This window comes from Fistularia commersonii, chromosome 26 (assembly GCF_037954325.1).
Source record: "Fistularia commersonii isolate RoL2024-O1a breed Wild chromosome 26, RoL_Fcom_v1.0, whole genome shotgun sequence".
In the NCBI taxonomy this organism is placed as follows: domain Eukaryota; kingdom Metazoa; phylum Chordata; class Actinopteri; order Syngnathiformes; family Fistulariidae; genus Fistularia; species Fistularia commersonii.
In genome coordinates, this window is record NC_141309.1 from 4,372,727 (window position 1) to 4,389,286 (window position 16,560).

The window sequence follows — 16,560 nt, forward strand, 5'->3', positions numbered from 1 at the left end:
TATTTGGTCTGACTTGAAGCTTTCAGGCTTTAACACGAGCCAGGTCATTTAACCATGCACTCGTATTTCTTTCATACACGATTAACAGTAGTACTATATACAGCTGGGCAAAAAGACTATGGAACGGCTGGTGCAGTTACATTATATGTTCATACAGTTTTGAGAAAAGATGTCTTCTAAATATATGTCCTTACAACTACAAAACCTAAGGGTTTTGCATTTATACATACACCCACACACACACACACCATAGAGATACATCTTTAGATTTAGACAAAAATCATTTTGACTGTTTATATCAAAATCATGCTCTCTTGCTCCGAGGCAATAAAGACATGAGGACAAAGAAACAAGTGCAACATGGGTTTATTGTCAAACTGATTAAGACATGAACTTGATTAATGCCGTATCAAATCTTAAACTCCACTGTAGTAAAGTGCAGATTCAAATCAAGTTGCCCTGGGAGTTTTCATACATTTTCTATGTCCAGTGAACTGTAAGGGTAAATAGACTGCAATATGAAATCCTAGAAAATATGAAAAGCCCTTTTTTTCAACCCACACAACTAAAGCTAATGTGCAAACAACATAATCCACAAAGCTTTATACTATTTGAGGCGTCCTACGGCTCGCTTGTTTTCAGTTCTTGTACAATTGAAAACGCTCGAGCTGAACTGGCTGTCATCTAGTTCAGAGTTCAGGACTTCTCAAGAAAGGTTTTCTGCAGTGATTAGTTGATACAGTATGCTGCCGCTGCACATGCACAGTGGGACAATGGGGGAAACCGACCCGGACTCTTTCGGATCTGGAATATTCCAGAGCCATGGCGCTTTAACGGCCAGCTATGTGAGAGTGTTAATAGGTCACTTCTGTGTACGAGCCTAGGTTGCAGACAGTTTGGCTGCTGTGGCTTCTGGTGCCAGTCATGCTCGGGGGGAGGGGGGGGGGGGGGTCTCCACGAGTGCGACTCCACCCGACACGTGTCCTGTGGCACTCATTTTTCACACCGCATACACACTCGCATTTCATTCATTCTTCTTACAACAATCAGCACAATGGTTTCGCATCCACCAGCCTCGCAAGTCAAGTTGGCGGACACTAAAGGAAACGGCAGCAATGAGGTAAACACAAAAACTCATGAGAGCTATTGCACAGACAAGTGCACAGAATAAAACAGTCTCTTTCCAACAGCATAGCCTGTGCATAGGAAGAATAAAGCACTTACGGTGTTTGCAGACTTGAAACCCCTTACATAAAGCTTTGCTGTTCATTTAAGTGGTAACAAAAAATGATTATGTACTACAAGCCACACCCCTTGGCAGATATCCAGATTTGCATGACATTAACTAAATGGGTTTAAAAAAAAATTTGAGAAAATAACCCTGTTGCTAACAGTGATGGGAGGAACAACAAAAACAAAAACCTGAAGTCCCAGCATATTTAAGATCTCACGATACTTGCTTTGAGAAAGGGGAAGCAGGCAAAGTGGAGGCTGGGTTTGAGCCAGCATGGAGAAAAATCTCTCAAGTTTCATTCAATAAATAGCAATGTGGAATTTGCAAACAAACAAAAAGGAGGAAAAAAAAAAAAAAAAAAACAAAAAACTGTGTGAAGCATAAATGTGTAAACCCCTTGCTCATATCATCTGAAGATACAACCTTGTTTGTCCATGTTGCATTTAAATACAAACCCATAGTTGTGGCGGTCCGTCCTCGCTGCTGTTCGGCGAGAGAACGAGCAGAGGAAGGAAATGGTCACTCTTCCTCCATTTAATCCATTCGCTATTGCGGCTGTTCTGTTTGAACGGGGACAATAGTCAATTTCATACTCCAAAAGTTTCATTTTGCAAACCCAAATTGATTTCTCTGTCTTTCAGGCCCTCCGAATTGTGAGTCATTATCCTGGCCAGTGGAATCCCGTCCGTCCCCCCCTCTCAACATGTTCTCAGTCATTATCTGTGGAGCAGGACGAAGGCCTCTAGTCTTTCTGGGATGTTTCCCTGGTAGTCCAGGCTGTGCTTGACGATGGCTCTGGCGGCGAGGCACTGCAGCGTGGTATGGTTTATGGGTTGGATGACATTCCTGGCCAGTTCCTTCTCATCCAGGAGGTCACAGGCGGTTTGCTGGAAGGCGTTGGTGCTGTCAAAGTGTGTTCCCCACGAAATCAGTAGGTTCATGATGTCAGCATGGCCATTGGATGCAGCTATATGAAGGGGGCTGGCAGGGAAGATGAAACAATTTTTAGAGGTAATCACAGGCCAGGCATTTTCCTGTTTATACTTCTGTCTTTCATAATGGAGTTTGCTGATGTAACTGAAGACTTTTAGTCTCTTGCTAAAACTTAGAGCTTGACAGATACTAGATCTGGGAAAAAAAACATGATCGGTAAAAAGAAACTCCAATTATTTAGCCGGCATTCTTTCCAACATATTCATTATACAAGTTTGTGGCTTACTGAAAATACCCTTTTCACTTCAATTATATCTGAGGGGCATTAAAAGTCACAGAAGACATCATTGTTGTTGAATAGTTTAGAAAGCAGCTCTGTAAATTCAACAGAACAAATATACATCCAAACAGCATTTGTGTCCCATTAGGAAACTTCGACATTTCACATATAAATATTGATATAGAAGGCTTTTAATTGTCCACCGTATCGGTTATTAAAAACAATTTAATCAGCTACCCTCAAGAAAAATAAAACCATGCACAACCATTCTTTATCTCCATTCTCAGATCTGAAATTAATTCAACTATTTTGCTTTCCATCATCCCACATAAATGCAAGAGTTGATGCTAGGGTTGAATAGAGCAAAAACAATATTAGACAATGTCTGCCATGTGGAGACAGACAGTTTATCACCAACATCCACTCAGCAAAACAACATCTGAAATTAGTCAGGCACATCATTTGAGTGGAATTTTATTACAAGGTTTCACAAAATTGCCATTTTGCGAAAACAAGTTTGAACGAGGAAACCTAAACTGCTCATTTTCTTTTCGGATAACAGAGGTTTCCTTTGACAACACTTTTTGAATGAAAAAGTTCAAAACTGCATTGTGGGGCCTGGAGCGTGTCGCACTTTCACACTGTGAATTCGTTGACGCTGAACACGGAGAGACCTGGTAATCAAATGCCGAAGAAAATCACAAACAGAATTAACAAACCTGTTGTCATCTTCATCCCGGCTGTTGACATCCGCCCCGCACTCCAGAAGGATGGAGGTGACTGTGAGCGAAGGGAACTTGCACACAGGGTAGCGTCCTACGCAGGTAGTATTGCGGTCAACGGCCAGGTGGAGTGGACTGTAGCCATTCTTACCACATGGCTGGAGCTTTAGAAATCTGCAGATATGATAGAAGAAGTGCTTAACATTACATACAGGAATCCGACTACAGATAAAATATAAATGAGGAATTAAAAAAAAAACAAAAAAAACAAAAACTGCAGTGATACAGTGTCAAGTTGAGAAATGCTTTTCATTTCTGCATTCTTATACTGTCAGAAACAGACTTTCATGGTACAAAAGCAGACTAGACAAAAACGAAACTAGAAGGAATGCTTCAACAGCTTCAAGCAAGGTAGAATCAAACTTAAAACAAAACCACTTTACAAAAAAAAAAAAATTCAAGACACTAGATTAAGGATTTCAAACATTTTGCATATTTGGAGGAGACACACGATACACATTTAAAAAGCTAATTTTCACAGCAGCCTGTTGGAAGGTGAGGATATGACAGGAAACCGAAGAGAAAATTGAAGGCTGCCAAACTCAAATTGTATGAAACGAACACACAAATGGTCCAAAGTGTCATGGACGTCGGGTCTGCTAAAGCTGGTGTGTGTACACATTTGACTCATGCAGTATGTTTAAATTACTTTCAAACTGATAAACAATTTTGAGTTTGAGAAAAAAAGCAATAAATTTCTTATGTTGAGCCAGACCACACATTTGTGACAGCTTAATATCAGCCTGGAACTTAGTTTTGAATGGTACTTTAATGACTTTGACCTTCCAAGCAGTTTAAAGAGCCCTTTAAGTGTCTAGTCAAAGGCAGACAGCTTCTCAACTGCATATGAATTTTCCCCCAATGCTCCACCCTTGATTAAGACATTGTTTCATTACAAACCTGTAGATGGTTTCCTTCTTGAAGTGGTCCTGCTCTGTGGTGCATGGCACCTTCTCCAAAAGACAAATGAGGTGCAAGATGATAGAAAGAGCCTTGCTAAGCTGGGCAGGGTCGGGGGGCATCGGCCCGTTTTGTCTCACTGCCCGCTCAATCTCCAGCACACTTTTGGAAAGGATCCCCATCAAGTCCTCAAATGACACCGATGTCCCCAATAGCCCCTTGGCCCGATCCTGGAGCATGAAGGAGAAGAGCTCAGCGAATGACAGGAGACTTGAGGCTGTCATGGGGCTGAGAGGGTCCAGGTTACTCTGTTGCATGTCCAGGGCGTACTTCCACAGATTTATGCAACGCTCAAAGTTTCCAGAGTCAGCATAGACAGCGCCACGGTAGCGGATGTAGTAAGACGTGTCTGGGTGCTGCGGGCCAAGGATTCGCTCTCGGATGAGTAGAGCTTGCATGCGCATCTCATCCGGGTCAGATATGAGCCCATCCAGTTCTTCTCCATTTGTTACCTGGGGAGTTGATAGTAAGGGTAATGTTAATAGAAGTAAGTATTATTTCCATTATCAATATGTAGGCATATGTGACAGTCGCGTTATGGGACAAATATATCACATATAAAGTGACCGCTTCTTTTGCAGTTTGATATAATATAGGAACAGTTACATTTACTCAAATTATAAGAAGTTTGAGACTATGAGTTACACTGCCTATGCGGAAACAAGACATGGAATAGTGCTGAAAATTTACGACGGTGGTCTGCCTGGTTAAATTTTTCTGCCCACAGGGTAATACAGGTCAATAGCTGTTTATTAGTTCCTTTGCGATTAGCTCTATTAAATTACTTTTGCTGTTGGTCAGTAAATTACAGTTATTAATCCCCAAGAACAATACTGGGTGCAAGCCCGATATGCAAGCAAATTAGAATCCTCATCCCACGACTAAGAACCTGAGGACATCAGTTATAGCCATAACCGTTGAGGCATTTGGTGGAAATATCCACTCAAACAGCAGTACCCGGACACATTTAAAAACACCGGCTACAATCTTTTTCAGCAGTACTAGAGGCTGTAAGCGGTCTACCAATTTAGTTGGACTGGCTTTAGGGCTCTTTTCAAAAGGTAAAGTGGGTGGATTTGATTTCTCGTCATAATGTACGGGGTAAAAAAAAAAAGGAAGAGGAAAATCTTCAAACATTCACTCATTATATTTTTTTTTACTGCCAGTTTTTTTCTGTACTTTAGACTACTTCACAATCTATGTACTTGGACATGGGGTAACCCTGATCTCTAATCTCTATATAATGTGTTATTCCTTGACAGCAGCTTCGCACCATCATATTCAAAGTCTCTTCCTTGCAAGGAGGATTCAAATGCAGCTATAAAAAAAATAAAATAAACAATACGGCCCACATTACAAGAGAATGGTTTTCAAAGTGGAATCACTTTAGAACAGCTTAACACTCACCTCCTTGGCATAGTCATATGCCATGATCAGCTGCTTCGGGTCCGGTTTATGGACAATGTTGTTACTGTCAATGTACCGAAGGTCCATGGCTCTCTTCCAGTACTTTAAAGCTCCAAGCAGGTCTCTCTTTTTATCAACAAACGTGGCTCCTAAGAGCTCAAGGGCATCAATGCGTTCCCTGTGGCTTGTCTGTCGATGCAAAACCAAAAAAAAAAAAAATCATTTTTTTTTTATTTAAGCTTTTGTTATTTCCTCAATGGATTCAATTTTCTCAAAATATGCCAATCCAGTTTAAGTAATCCTCACCTGCTGATGCATGGTCAGGTAGTCTACGATGTTAGTGTGGCCCGTGACACTGGCAGATAGAAGGGGTGTCATGCCATAGCCGTCCTGCTCCATCGAGGCTCCATAGTGCAACAACATCCGCATTATCTCCAGACTACCCGACTCAGCACAGTCATGGAGAGCCGTGTTACCTATTAAAACAGGGGGCACACATATTATAATAATTTCAGAAGCGGTTGTTTAATTCTCTGATAGTAGCTACTACAATTATCTGAGGCCTCTCGCAAACTTCAAGGTGGGTCCTTTCAAAGTAAAAAGCTATCAAGACTGTCATTTTAAAAAACTTTTCATGTTGACTATCGACCGAGCTGAGAGATGTAGTAGCTTGCATTTCCAATTAGCAGCAGAGGAAGCATTTGGCCTCTTACACAGCCATTGAAGGATGAAAAAGATAGCTGAGCTACTATACCATAAATCTGAAAGAAGGGGTTATTTTCAGTCGCACTAACTGGTAAAGACAGAATTTCAGCATTCATAAAACTCAGTGCATAACACACAGTGTAAACTATGGATTAAAAAGCATTACTATTTAACAACTTAAGTGACTGAAATTAACCCTACCAGAACTTCATATCCAGCTAAATCACTCAGAAATGTTTTTCACTTCAAATTATATCAAAATGGGAGTAGATACAAGAGTCCCATGGGTATTACATGGACATTACAACTTCATTATATACATTTACGCAGAATTTGCCAGGATTACTTCAATTTCCAAAATTGTTCTGAAGCTGTTTATCACTCCTTGTGATGCCTCGAGTTGGAGTTTAAATTTAAACAAAATTACAGGCTCCTGTGGAATAACTATAGGAGATTATAAGTAAACAAAAAAGGATATGTACATTGATTTTATATGTTTAAAAAAAAAAAAAAATCAGTACAACAAAGAATACGCTACTTTTTTATGTTAAAAGATTTACTTGAAACAGGCCATGCCTGTTTCCCAATACCCATTTACATGTGTCCAACCTGTCTTTGCGTCAACTTTCTAAGGCCTAATGACAAATACCTCCGGTGCTTTTCAAAGTAATGCTGTTTGCCTGTCATTGTTGCTTAGGCACTACTTTTCACCCTAAAACTGTTCACATCTATCCTGTAAACCTCTCTTTGGCTATAGGAAGCATTTTAGAAAACTAGACACAGAACCACTGTTCCCTCTAAGCCGAACGTTTTTGCAATTGCGCACTGCTCCAGCGTTCTCCGCGAACAACAAAGCTGAGCTGTAAATAAATTAAACACATTTATTTTATTTACAGTTTAGCTTGAATTTTATTTTGTGCACAGCAAAGATTTGCTGTGCGTGGAGAATGCTGGAGCAGTGCACAATTGCGTAAATGCGCGGCTTAAAGGGAACAGTGCTCAGAACATAGTTTATATTGCAAGTTTAGTTCAGAGATTATCATTATTATACGCATGTATATATGTATCATTCCCTGCTTCAGCCAAAATACCGATATCTAGTACAACTATGAAGGAAGCATAAAAACACACAAAAAACCCTGGCTTATACTTTTGCATCACAGTTTGGCTGCTATTTTGTCACAATATTAGTCCCTAAACTAATATTTTCCAGTTTAGCAGTTCAATGCAGGGTATACATTGTTCAGGTTTGCCAAAGGCCCACTACATGGTTATTACAGCAAATTAAATGACTGTTTGCAAAAAGCTGACATATTTGAAGTCAACTAGCCTTAATTAGAAACAGTCTCAGAAGTCTTGATTCATGTCAAATCCACAAATTTGTACAGCATGGTGGATCATAACAAGATTGATGTGCAGTAAAGTCTGTCACAATTACTGAAAAGGACTAAACTGATAAGTACTGCAAATAAAGCACAGAATCTGGAAAAGCATAATAGCGTCAGGATGCTGAACATAGACAGTTCCTCAATGGGGAAACCAAAAATTCAATAGATATGATACTTAGAACCTCTGACAGACTAAATCTGACTACTGTCAATGAACTGAAATTAGCGTGTGCCTCCATTCTGTCTTTTCTAAAAGCAACAGAACCAATAAGAGAAGTCCATTGATTAGACACAGATTAGCTTTACAAAAACGTTTGACTGTCAAGATTAATAAGGTGATTGTAATCAAGTTGAAAGGTGATGATAATCCAGCTATTTTTTCAAAAGTCATCGCAACCAGCCCAAAGTGTAGGTCTTGACTGCTTCTCACTCATTCACTCAGCCATACATCAATAGGTGCTGGTGCTGCCAGCATTGCTGTGCGCTGCTAGTTGCCACTTTTGCACATGTTTGCATACTTTGTTTTTATTTCTTGTTTCTTTATATTTTTTCTGATATTCATGAATCTTACTGCTTGTACATTATTGAATGCCTCTATTTCACTATCCAGTTCCTGCTGTGTGAATTGAAATTCCACCACTGTGGGATGATGAAAGAAATATTCTATTCTAGACTATACTTGAAGGAAATTATTTTTTTAAATGGTTGAGTTTCTAAATAAATAAATAGACTGAGGGGTCGAACAGTTGTCACTGAATTGAAACATACCATTTAAAAATGAGAGCACAATTTTAACATGTTCGTGATTTTGTCACTGGGTATACACATTTAAACAAAATAAATGTGCACACTTCTGTGGAGGTCTTCAGATGAGGTGTGATAGTGTTCATTGTGGGTGTGAGTGCACTGCATTCTTGATGCAGTAAAAAGCACTTGCGTCATATTGACCAACAGAAATTATCTCAAGTCAATGGAATAGGTTTTGCTCTTTAAAACAGGTGCACTTATTCTGATACACAACTATGCAAACTAAGGTGACAAAATTGCAACAATATATTGTGACATGATTTACGATCATAATAATCTTGACAGGCTGCTGTGGTGATGTGTATCCACTAATATCATACAAATACTATCCATTTGTATTTTTGCATACAGAGCATTTACAATATGGCTTTGACCTTACTGTTTGTATTTAGTATGTATCCTTTGTATTTAGCATGCTTTTTCCTATATGCAATGGGGTACACCACTCGTAACCTTCACAGCTATACAGAATAAAGACCCACAGCTATAACCTTAACATACTCCAATGAATGACAAAATTTCAACAAACCTCATGAAAAAAGTAAATCCAGAAAGCAAGAAATATGTCACAAACCCAAGAGGAGATGGTTTGTAAAAGGTATGCATAGTATTCTAGCTTCCAACGCATTAAATAATATGAAGTTGGTCTGATGAATGATGGCTCTTGGTACTGATGGGCAGAGTGACTGCTGAAGTATTGATACAATGGTTTCTCTTTTAAAACTTCACATAAAACCTCAAGACTATGGATGCTGTTAATTTTGGGAAAGCCCCATCTGGCACACACGGACTATGATATGACAGATCAACTATGTTAAAAGTTATGCTATTGTGCTAAACCAGTCAAAACAAGTACTATAAAATGCTGCCAAGGAGTGATTCAATTACTTTTCATACACAATGCGAGACACCAATAAACCTTTTGTGTTTATCTCATTGTTGTCCAACATGAAAAGTCATTCAATCTTGCTGAGTCATTTACAGACGTAAACATGCAAATGGTTGACTTATTACTTGTCATTCCTTGCTGATTATGGCTTGTGTATGCTAAGGCCTCCATATCTAATCACTTTGCCTTTGTGAACATACATTTTGACATTCCCCCTTTATCCTCAATTGCCCCAAAATCACCTGAAGTGCCAAGCTTAGGAATGTCGAACCCTGCGTAAAGGTGTGATCATACCACAAAACTAAAGCGTGAACTTTGCCATGTCATATGAGTGCACCCATTAACTCACCTTTTACGCTTTTCCTGTTGACATCTGCGCCTTTCTCAAGGAGGTACTGCGCTATTTCTTTATGTCCCTTGTAGCAGGAAATCATGAGACACGTATGTCCATGTCTGTTGGCCACCTCCAGATCAGCTTTGTGCTCCACCAAGTATTTCACAATGTCCAGGTGGCCATCGAAGCAAGCGGCTCTCAGAGGTGTGGAGTTGGTCAGGGTCGTGCTGTTGACAGAGGCTCCGTGGCCCAACAAGGACTGGACCACCTTCAGGTGTCCAGCTGCCGAGGCGGCCCAGAGGGGGGGCGCTCCCTCGATTGTTTCCCCGTCAAAGTTCACAGATCCTCCGATCTCAACGGGGGCACTGCAGCACTCCAGCAGGTACTCCACCAGGTCAAGGTGGCCGTACCGGGAGGCCATCAGCAGCGGGGTGGCACCGTTTGTCTTCTCGCCCATCAACTTGGTAACCTCGTGTCCCTCTTTGTTCTCCAACAGTTTCTGGAGCAGTCGGAGCTTTCCGTCTCTCGCCGCGTTAAATACTGCCGTCTTTAAATCCATTTCTGAGGTTTGTTTCGAAAAAGAAACAAAACGGTGGCGATGTCCGTGAAGTGGCCCGTTAATACTAACTCGTGATTTAACAATGCAGTGGACAGGTGGAACTCGGGACCTTTTGTTTACAGCAAGACTTTTTAGCTAGCGTTGGAGTAGCTAGCTAGCGTTAAAGCTAACTAATAAGTTCACAGAAATACGTGACTTTTCACTAGACCTCTTTCAAAAGAATCGACATAACAAACCAGTTTGGGTAGTCTTCAACCATCTAAATAACTATTTTGTTTGTGTCGACCTTTAGTCCGCTTATACATTTGTCAGTTAGCAAGGTAGCTAGCCAACTTCCTGGATCGATTTAGCCCCAAGTAGCTTCCCTTGGTGAAGTATTTCACACCTCTTTTATTGATCATTCAAATGATTCACATTCGCTGACATGTCTTTCCCCGCAAACAAGCTCATCTCCACTTAACCTACATCTCCCGCTGATTAATGTCACAACCCCTATTCATAATGCGGAAAATATTTTCGCTTGTAAAGGGCCAAAATATATATAAAAAAATCCACCCCCACCCGTTACGCTTCTAGCTTAGCTTGGATAACTTACTCAACGTTCCGTCTCTTGTTCGGTCGAGCAAGAAGGGCACCCGAGATGTTGTTTCGATCAAACCTCGAAAGGCAGTAGACACTCATGGCCTCACAACACTGTGTAATGGCAGTTCGTGTAGCCGCTCGGCGAGCCCAGCACGACAATAATGTCAGCGGACGGACGGGAAAATAAACGAGGAAGACTATCCGCCCACGGCTCTTCCGGATGATCACGACTCAGTTTCTGTATAACAGCAATCCCAGCGCAGCCTCTTTTCTCCACACGAGGAGACGATTGGCGTGTGAACGGACCAATCACAGAGCAAGCAGGCTCTTTCGTAGGAAACAACCAAAACAAGATCTGCTTTTCCCACAGTGGAACTGCTATTTTATTCGGTAGAATCCCTCCTCTTCACCCTTTCGGTCACGACGCCTTCATCAAAAAAAAAAACAAAAACAGGATCGGCTCTTTTTCAACCCATGTGTCAGAAAAGTACATTTTAAATCTTGCAGGCAGAGTTGGCAATGAAGGCTTGGGTTGTGTCACTCCCTACAGGACACAAGCAGCATGACGAGAAGACAAGGGTTTATCCTCCCCTCACAAAAGAGAACATCCACGCTTGTGCGTTTTAACATAAAGTTTATTGAAATTCCAACAACTTAAAAAGTAGCCCACAGTGGTCCGGGGCTGGGTTTGAGCCACGTACCAAAACAATGAGCATTAAGGTGTGAGAGGGGAAAAGAAGCATGACATAACGACAAAATAGTGACCGTATTGATAAAGCTTCCCCCCCAAGTTGTTTACTAAGCATTATATACCTTTCAGACCTCATTTCAATATGTGTGACACAATGAGGTCTTGTAGTGATAGTAGGATACTCCAATGTTTAATGAGTAAATTCTTTATGTAATTCAATCACATTATATTCAATTTTTTTCATGCTATGTCCGTGACCTAGATTTCCATTTGAGCTCAGATCTTATCTGAAACGACACTGGTTAGACGGTGCATTCTGTTTCTGTAAGAATCTCTTCTTGTAATAATGGGTGGTAGTTATATTTAGATTCTCAATAAGACATACATGCAGGCATTTCTGTCGAAAGGAATTCAAATCGGACAATTGCATGTCAAACATTTTATCGCCCAAAAGTGTCAAATCTTCCTTACTGTCCTTTTTTTTTGAAAAAGACACTCAAGGTAAAGTAGGAATAGTTCGCAGTATTGTGAACAATCTGAAAAGATATTGGAAAAATTACAAATGCAACTCCAAATCAATTGTTACTGTATTCATATAGTTTGGAACACCATTTTACAACAGTTCTACATACATATCGCTCAGCCCACAATATAAATACCAGATGATGAATACAACAGGCAAAAAAGATGACATGCCAATTTATATTTGACAAAATTTTTAAATACATAAAGAAGGTTCATATTTCTTTTTCATTTTTCAGAGTCAAATAGATTAAATTGAGAAATCTGTCTTGAACTACAATTTAGAGGCATTTGCTTTGGGCGGTCAAATTGAAATGGCATTCTATGTATTTCAAACAAACTACAGTAAATCAAAACTGACCTTTTTTGGTCATCTTTCATCCCTAATTCAAACCTCCTGAGGGGAGGCAGTCTTTAGGCCTTAAGATATTTTGTACAAGTGGTCAGGCCAATATCACATTCAAAGAGGACCGCTCCGAACAAGAATCATTCTTCTGATCAGACATCTGCAGTGACAGATGATAAAAATCAAATATTATCTATTTTCTCATTTAGATAAGCAAGGATTTTAAAATCAGCAACAGATCTGAAGTTTAATACCAATGCTCAGTAGACAAAGGGGAAAAAAACAAGGTTCCTAACACTATTACATTTAGTTACAACTTTCTCTCCCTCTTTTATTTCAGTGCAGTTTGGCCAGGGAAGTAGATAACAGTTTAGAAAAAAAGAGGGTGTGAGAGAGTAGAGGGAAACTGTAAAACTAAAAAAGGAACACCATTAAAACATGAACACAATTAGAAATTATTTCAAAACATTTAAATATACTTGAGGTTTACTTTAACTTCCTGACCAGCCTCCAATGGCACCCAGTACAGGTAGTTAAGCAAAACACTCCAGCCTTTCTCTTGGTAATTTCTTTTATCCCTCAAAACTTTCTACACACATAACATCTATACTCAAGATGCATTTGCATAAAGTTTCTAAGAACAGCACTGTTGCATGAGGGTGATGTCAGATTGCACGACCTGGCAAGTTGATATGATCAATTCCTGATCAGCATTGCTGTTCCGATCTACTCTATGCATAAGATCCAGGCATGACTGAAGAAAGTGATGAACCAAGTCTCATAGCCGAGACTGTTACGATCCAACACGTGTTGTTGTGGTTTTCTTGTCAGAGAAGAAGCTTCTCAGCAGGACCACCTGGCTGATGCTGACCACCAAAAGTATAATGGCCTCTCCAATTGACCAGAACGCCACACGGGTGTTGAGGTCCTCTGCACGACTCCGCCCCTGGGCCTCGCGGAGACGGAAATGTGTCTGGTAGTCAATAACAGATTTCAGGGCCTCGTGAATGGACACACAGGCAGACTCCATCTGCAAATGTTTGGTAAGGGAAAAGCACAAATAATATTTGAGTTTAGTTTGTGAATCCTTTACTTTCCAAGAAATATGTGTTTGAGATGGAAAAAGTGCAAAGTTATCCATCTCTAGATGGTGGACAATTTGAACCAAATGTTCTTGATTTTTATCTTTATTTATATTGAGGATTTTTTTCAGATACGTTTAGAATATTGTTGGGTAGGCTGCTGAACAAATCAGGGCTAGAATGATGACTTCAGTCATTTAATTACTAAATATCAATTATAAAGTATTTTTGTCAAAGCTCAGTTTAAATCCACTTTGCAGAAAATGGACTTACCTAACCTGAACTGAAAAGAAGAGAAACAGAAGATAATCAGGGTATCAGTGAGAGGTGAGGAGACACAGGCCAGGGGAATTCCTCAAAAATGTAATAACTAGAATCCTTTTAGTGACTATATGTGACTTAATGCAATATCTAATATTACAGACTTCAAAGTGGTTCATTATGTCCCTAAAATGTCTACATTTTATGAGAGCCTTTAAATAACTGACAAAAATTTTAAAGTTATTATCTCTCTCAAACACACTCACCTGGGTGAGGGCAGTTACTCTGTTTTCATTTGGGAAGAGTGGAGGGTCATCACCAACTTGGAAGTCAAAGTAAACTGTTTTGTGAGTGAAAGTGGAGAATTCATTGCTGAAGCAGAACTTGTAGGTGCCATTTTTGCCTGCTGTGAATGTGAAGCTGTCATATTGCTTTTTCATCTCCTTATACAGGGTTGTCCCATCTGGGCCCTCCAAACGACAGTCAACATCATAATGCCCCCCTGTCACCACCTGAGACAAAGGGATGAAAAGTTACTAAAAAATTAGTTAACATACAGAGACCATGTTCCTATCAAAAATGCCCTGAGATAACTCCTTATGAAATGGCATGATGTTGGTAACACTGATATTAGTTTAATATAAGTTGTTTAAGGTATGATACATTATGCCATATGGTACAGGAAATTTGAAATAGCAGGACTTTTCAAATAGTGTTTGCAAATGAACGCAAATGTGTAATTATCATATGTAAAAATTGAAATGTATATCCATGTTTAATATCACTCTTCATCCCAAGTACCAAAATATTTACAATAAGTATGAGATAGTATTCAATCATTGCAAATAACCACACAGTTGACCAAGTAGAGCTACACAAAGAAAACCTAGCTGAGGAATTAAGGGATCCCAAGACAGGTTTATGGCAATTAGTGATAAAAACAAAATCGGTTTCTACCCCCAGGCTGTCACTATGTTGAACTGGAGTTACTCGAAGTCCCAGGAAATAAAAAAGCAAAATACACATACTGCGCATTACTACTACGTTATCTACACTTTGTATCACTACTGCATTTATGTACATATTTATGTTAATAAAGGGACTAATTTTTTTTCAAGTCTCGTTAGATCGAAGGGGTGAAAGAATCAGAACGAAATCCCAATTTTAAGATGGTTACCCTTATGGCAGACATAGCTTCATTTACCTGAAACTCAAGCGTACACTTGGTGCCAGTGATGATATCTTCGTAGAAACACTGCTTGGCGTTATCCGGCAACTCAAAAGTCAGTTCAGAGCCCAGCACCCACCCGCAGAGAAGCTGGGCCCACAGCACCTGCAGCATCCATCGAAATGATCCGTCCATCCTGATAATCAAGGAGCACAAACCTAAGAGACAGAAGGGGGCGGACCTTTATAGAGAAATATGAGCAGTCTCGAAATCAAACCTAAAAACGGGGAGGTCAAAACGACTTAATCGGTAACAAAGCTAGCCCGGACATTGATGTCAGCGAGTATTTGTTAGCTTAGGGCTTCATAGCCGAGGGACTGGCCTCTGTAAATTAGAGCTAGCCAACCACCATTAACCTGAGGATGAGTATGATTTCTCTGCATCGATGCGAGTGGGTTGTTTTTGTCGTAACCAAGGCAAAGTGATAATTAAATGTTAATGCTTTGAATTATTATTGTCTCAGTCAGCACTAGCTACTCACCTCAAACGTCTCAAACCGATAACCCGGATACGGATGTAAAGCAAATAACGTGGAACAAAGATAACACGGGATTGGCTTTCATTTCTAAAGCGTCCCGCCTTCCTTCACTCTCATTGGTTGAAAAAGAAGAGGCGATCATGTGACCGACACACTGACAAAGCGCTCAACTCCCTTCAACGTGGCCGGGACAATTAAATGTAAACTTGAATAAACAAAAAGGCTCAACAAATGTAATAAGATAAAATTCGAATTAAAAACAGAGTATTCAGTCGACGAGCTCAATCATTTTTTTTAACCTAAAACAAGTTGACACAAATTAACACGCACAGAATATGGGTGGAGAACGCGATCAAACTAAACAGAAACTTGTGTAAATATATGCATTTTTCCGAGCCTCTTCGTGAAAGGATGTGTCTGAATCATAACGTGTCTCTTGAGGACGTTTTGCACAACTTTGCTAGACAACAAACGAATAGGTGCTAAGTGGTGCAGTTTAACGTGGAAATATAAAAAAGGCCCGAGTTTTTGGCTGATGAAATACATGCAGTGGGGAGCTGGGAGATTTATCTTACTCAGAAGATCCTATGCAAAACACTTACAAATGTATCGGAAACACATTCCAAATGTCGAATTAAATAATGCAAGATTGACAGGTAAATGGATAGAAAAATAAACAGTTATCTGTGTCAGTGTATAAAATTAGTAAAGGCGACGATATAACTGAAATAGATTCTTCTTTCTTGTGGTTTTCTCTGCTAATACGGAGTTATATTCCCGCCCTTTTAGTATTCTTGTTTAATTTGTGCAGTCGTGCTCAAATTCCAGGATCCCTCTTTATTCTCTCTTATACCATTCAGCGTTAAGTTCCATTACTCTGTCCTCTTTGCTTTACAAACTCAGGTAAAGGCACGGGAAAAAAATTCCCCCCAATTTCACCATATCTCATAATCTTATCATAATAAAAGCATTATTACGACAATTCATTGTTTCAGTTTGTGCAAAAAGTAAATAAAAGGTAAATAAAAAGTAAATAAAGCATTAGTGTCATGGTGCAGCCTTGCACAACATAAATTTGTTAGATAAAAGTGC

At 39.8% G+C, this 16,560-nt stretch overlaps 2 protein-coding genes across 3 annotated transcripts; both read right to left on the minus strand.

Annotated features, from left to right (window-relative positions):
- Window positions 1-350: 350 nt before the first annotated feature.
- On the minus strand, window positions 351-10,415 carry fem1c (fem-1 homolog c). Its single transcript, XM_086174194.1, has 6 exons — window positions 9,735-10,415; window positions 5,903-6,072; window positions 5,597-5,785; window positions 4,130-4,641; window positions 3,167-3,343; window positions 351-2,215 (listed from the first exon to the last, which is right to left on the minus strand). Exons 1-6 carry the CDS (start codon window positions 10,276-10,278, stop codon window positions 1,951-1,953), a joined length of 1,857 nt encoding a protein of 618 aa, XP_086030320.1. The 5' UTR covers window positions 10,279-10,415; the 3' UTR covers window positions 351-1,950.
- A 1,062-nt stretch (window positions 10,416-11,477) lies between these two features.
- tmed7 (transmembrane p24 trafficking protein 7) lies at window positions 11,478-15,519 on the minus strand. 2 transcript variants are annotated; one of them, XM_086174195.1, is made up of 4 exons: window positions 15,472-15,519; window positions 14,967-15,148; window positions 14,029-14,274; window positions 11,478-13,449 (listed from the first exon to the last, which is right to left on the minus strand). In XM_086174195.1, exons 2-4 carry the CDS (start codon window positions 15,123-15,125, stop codon window positions 13,213-13,215), a joined length of 642 nt encoding a protein of 213 aa, XP_086030321.1. In that variant the 5' UTR covers window positions 15,126-15,148; window positions 15,472-15,519; the 3' UTR covers window positions 11,478-13,212. The 2 variants fall into 2 exon arrangements, with proteins under 2 accessions (XP_086030321.1, XP_086030323.1); XM_086174197.1 differs by having other exon boundaries at window positions 14,967-15,126; window positions 15,472-15,516.
- Window positions 15,520-16,560: the final 1,041 nt, after the last annotated feature.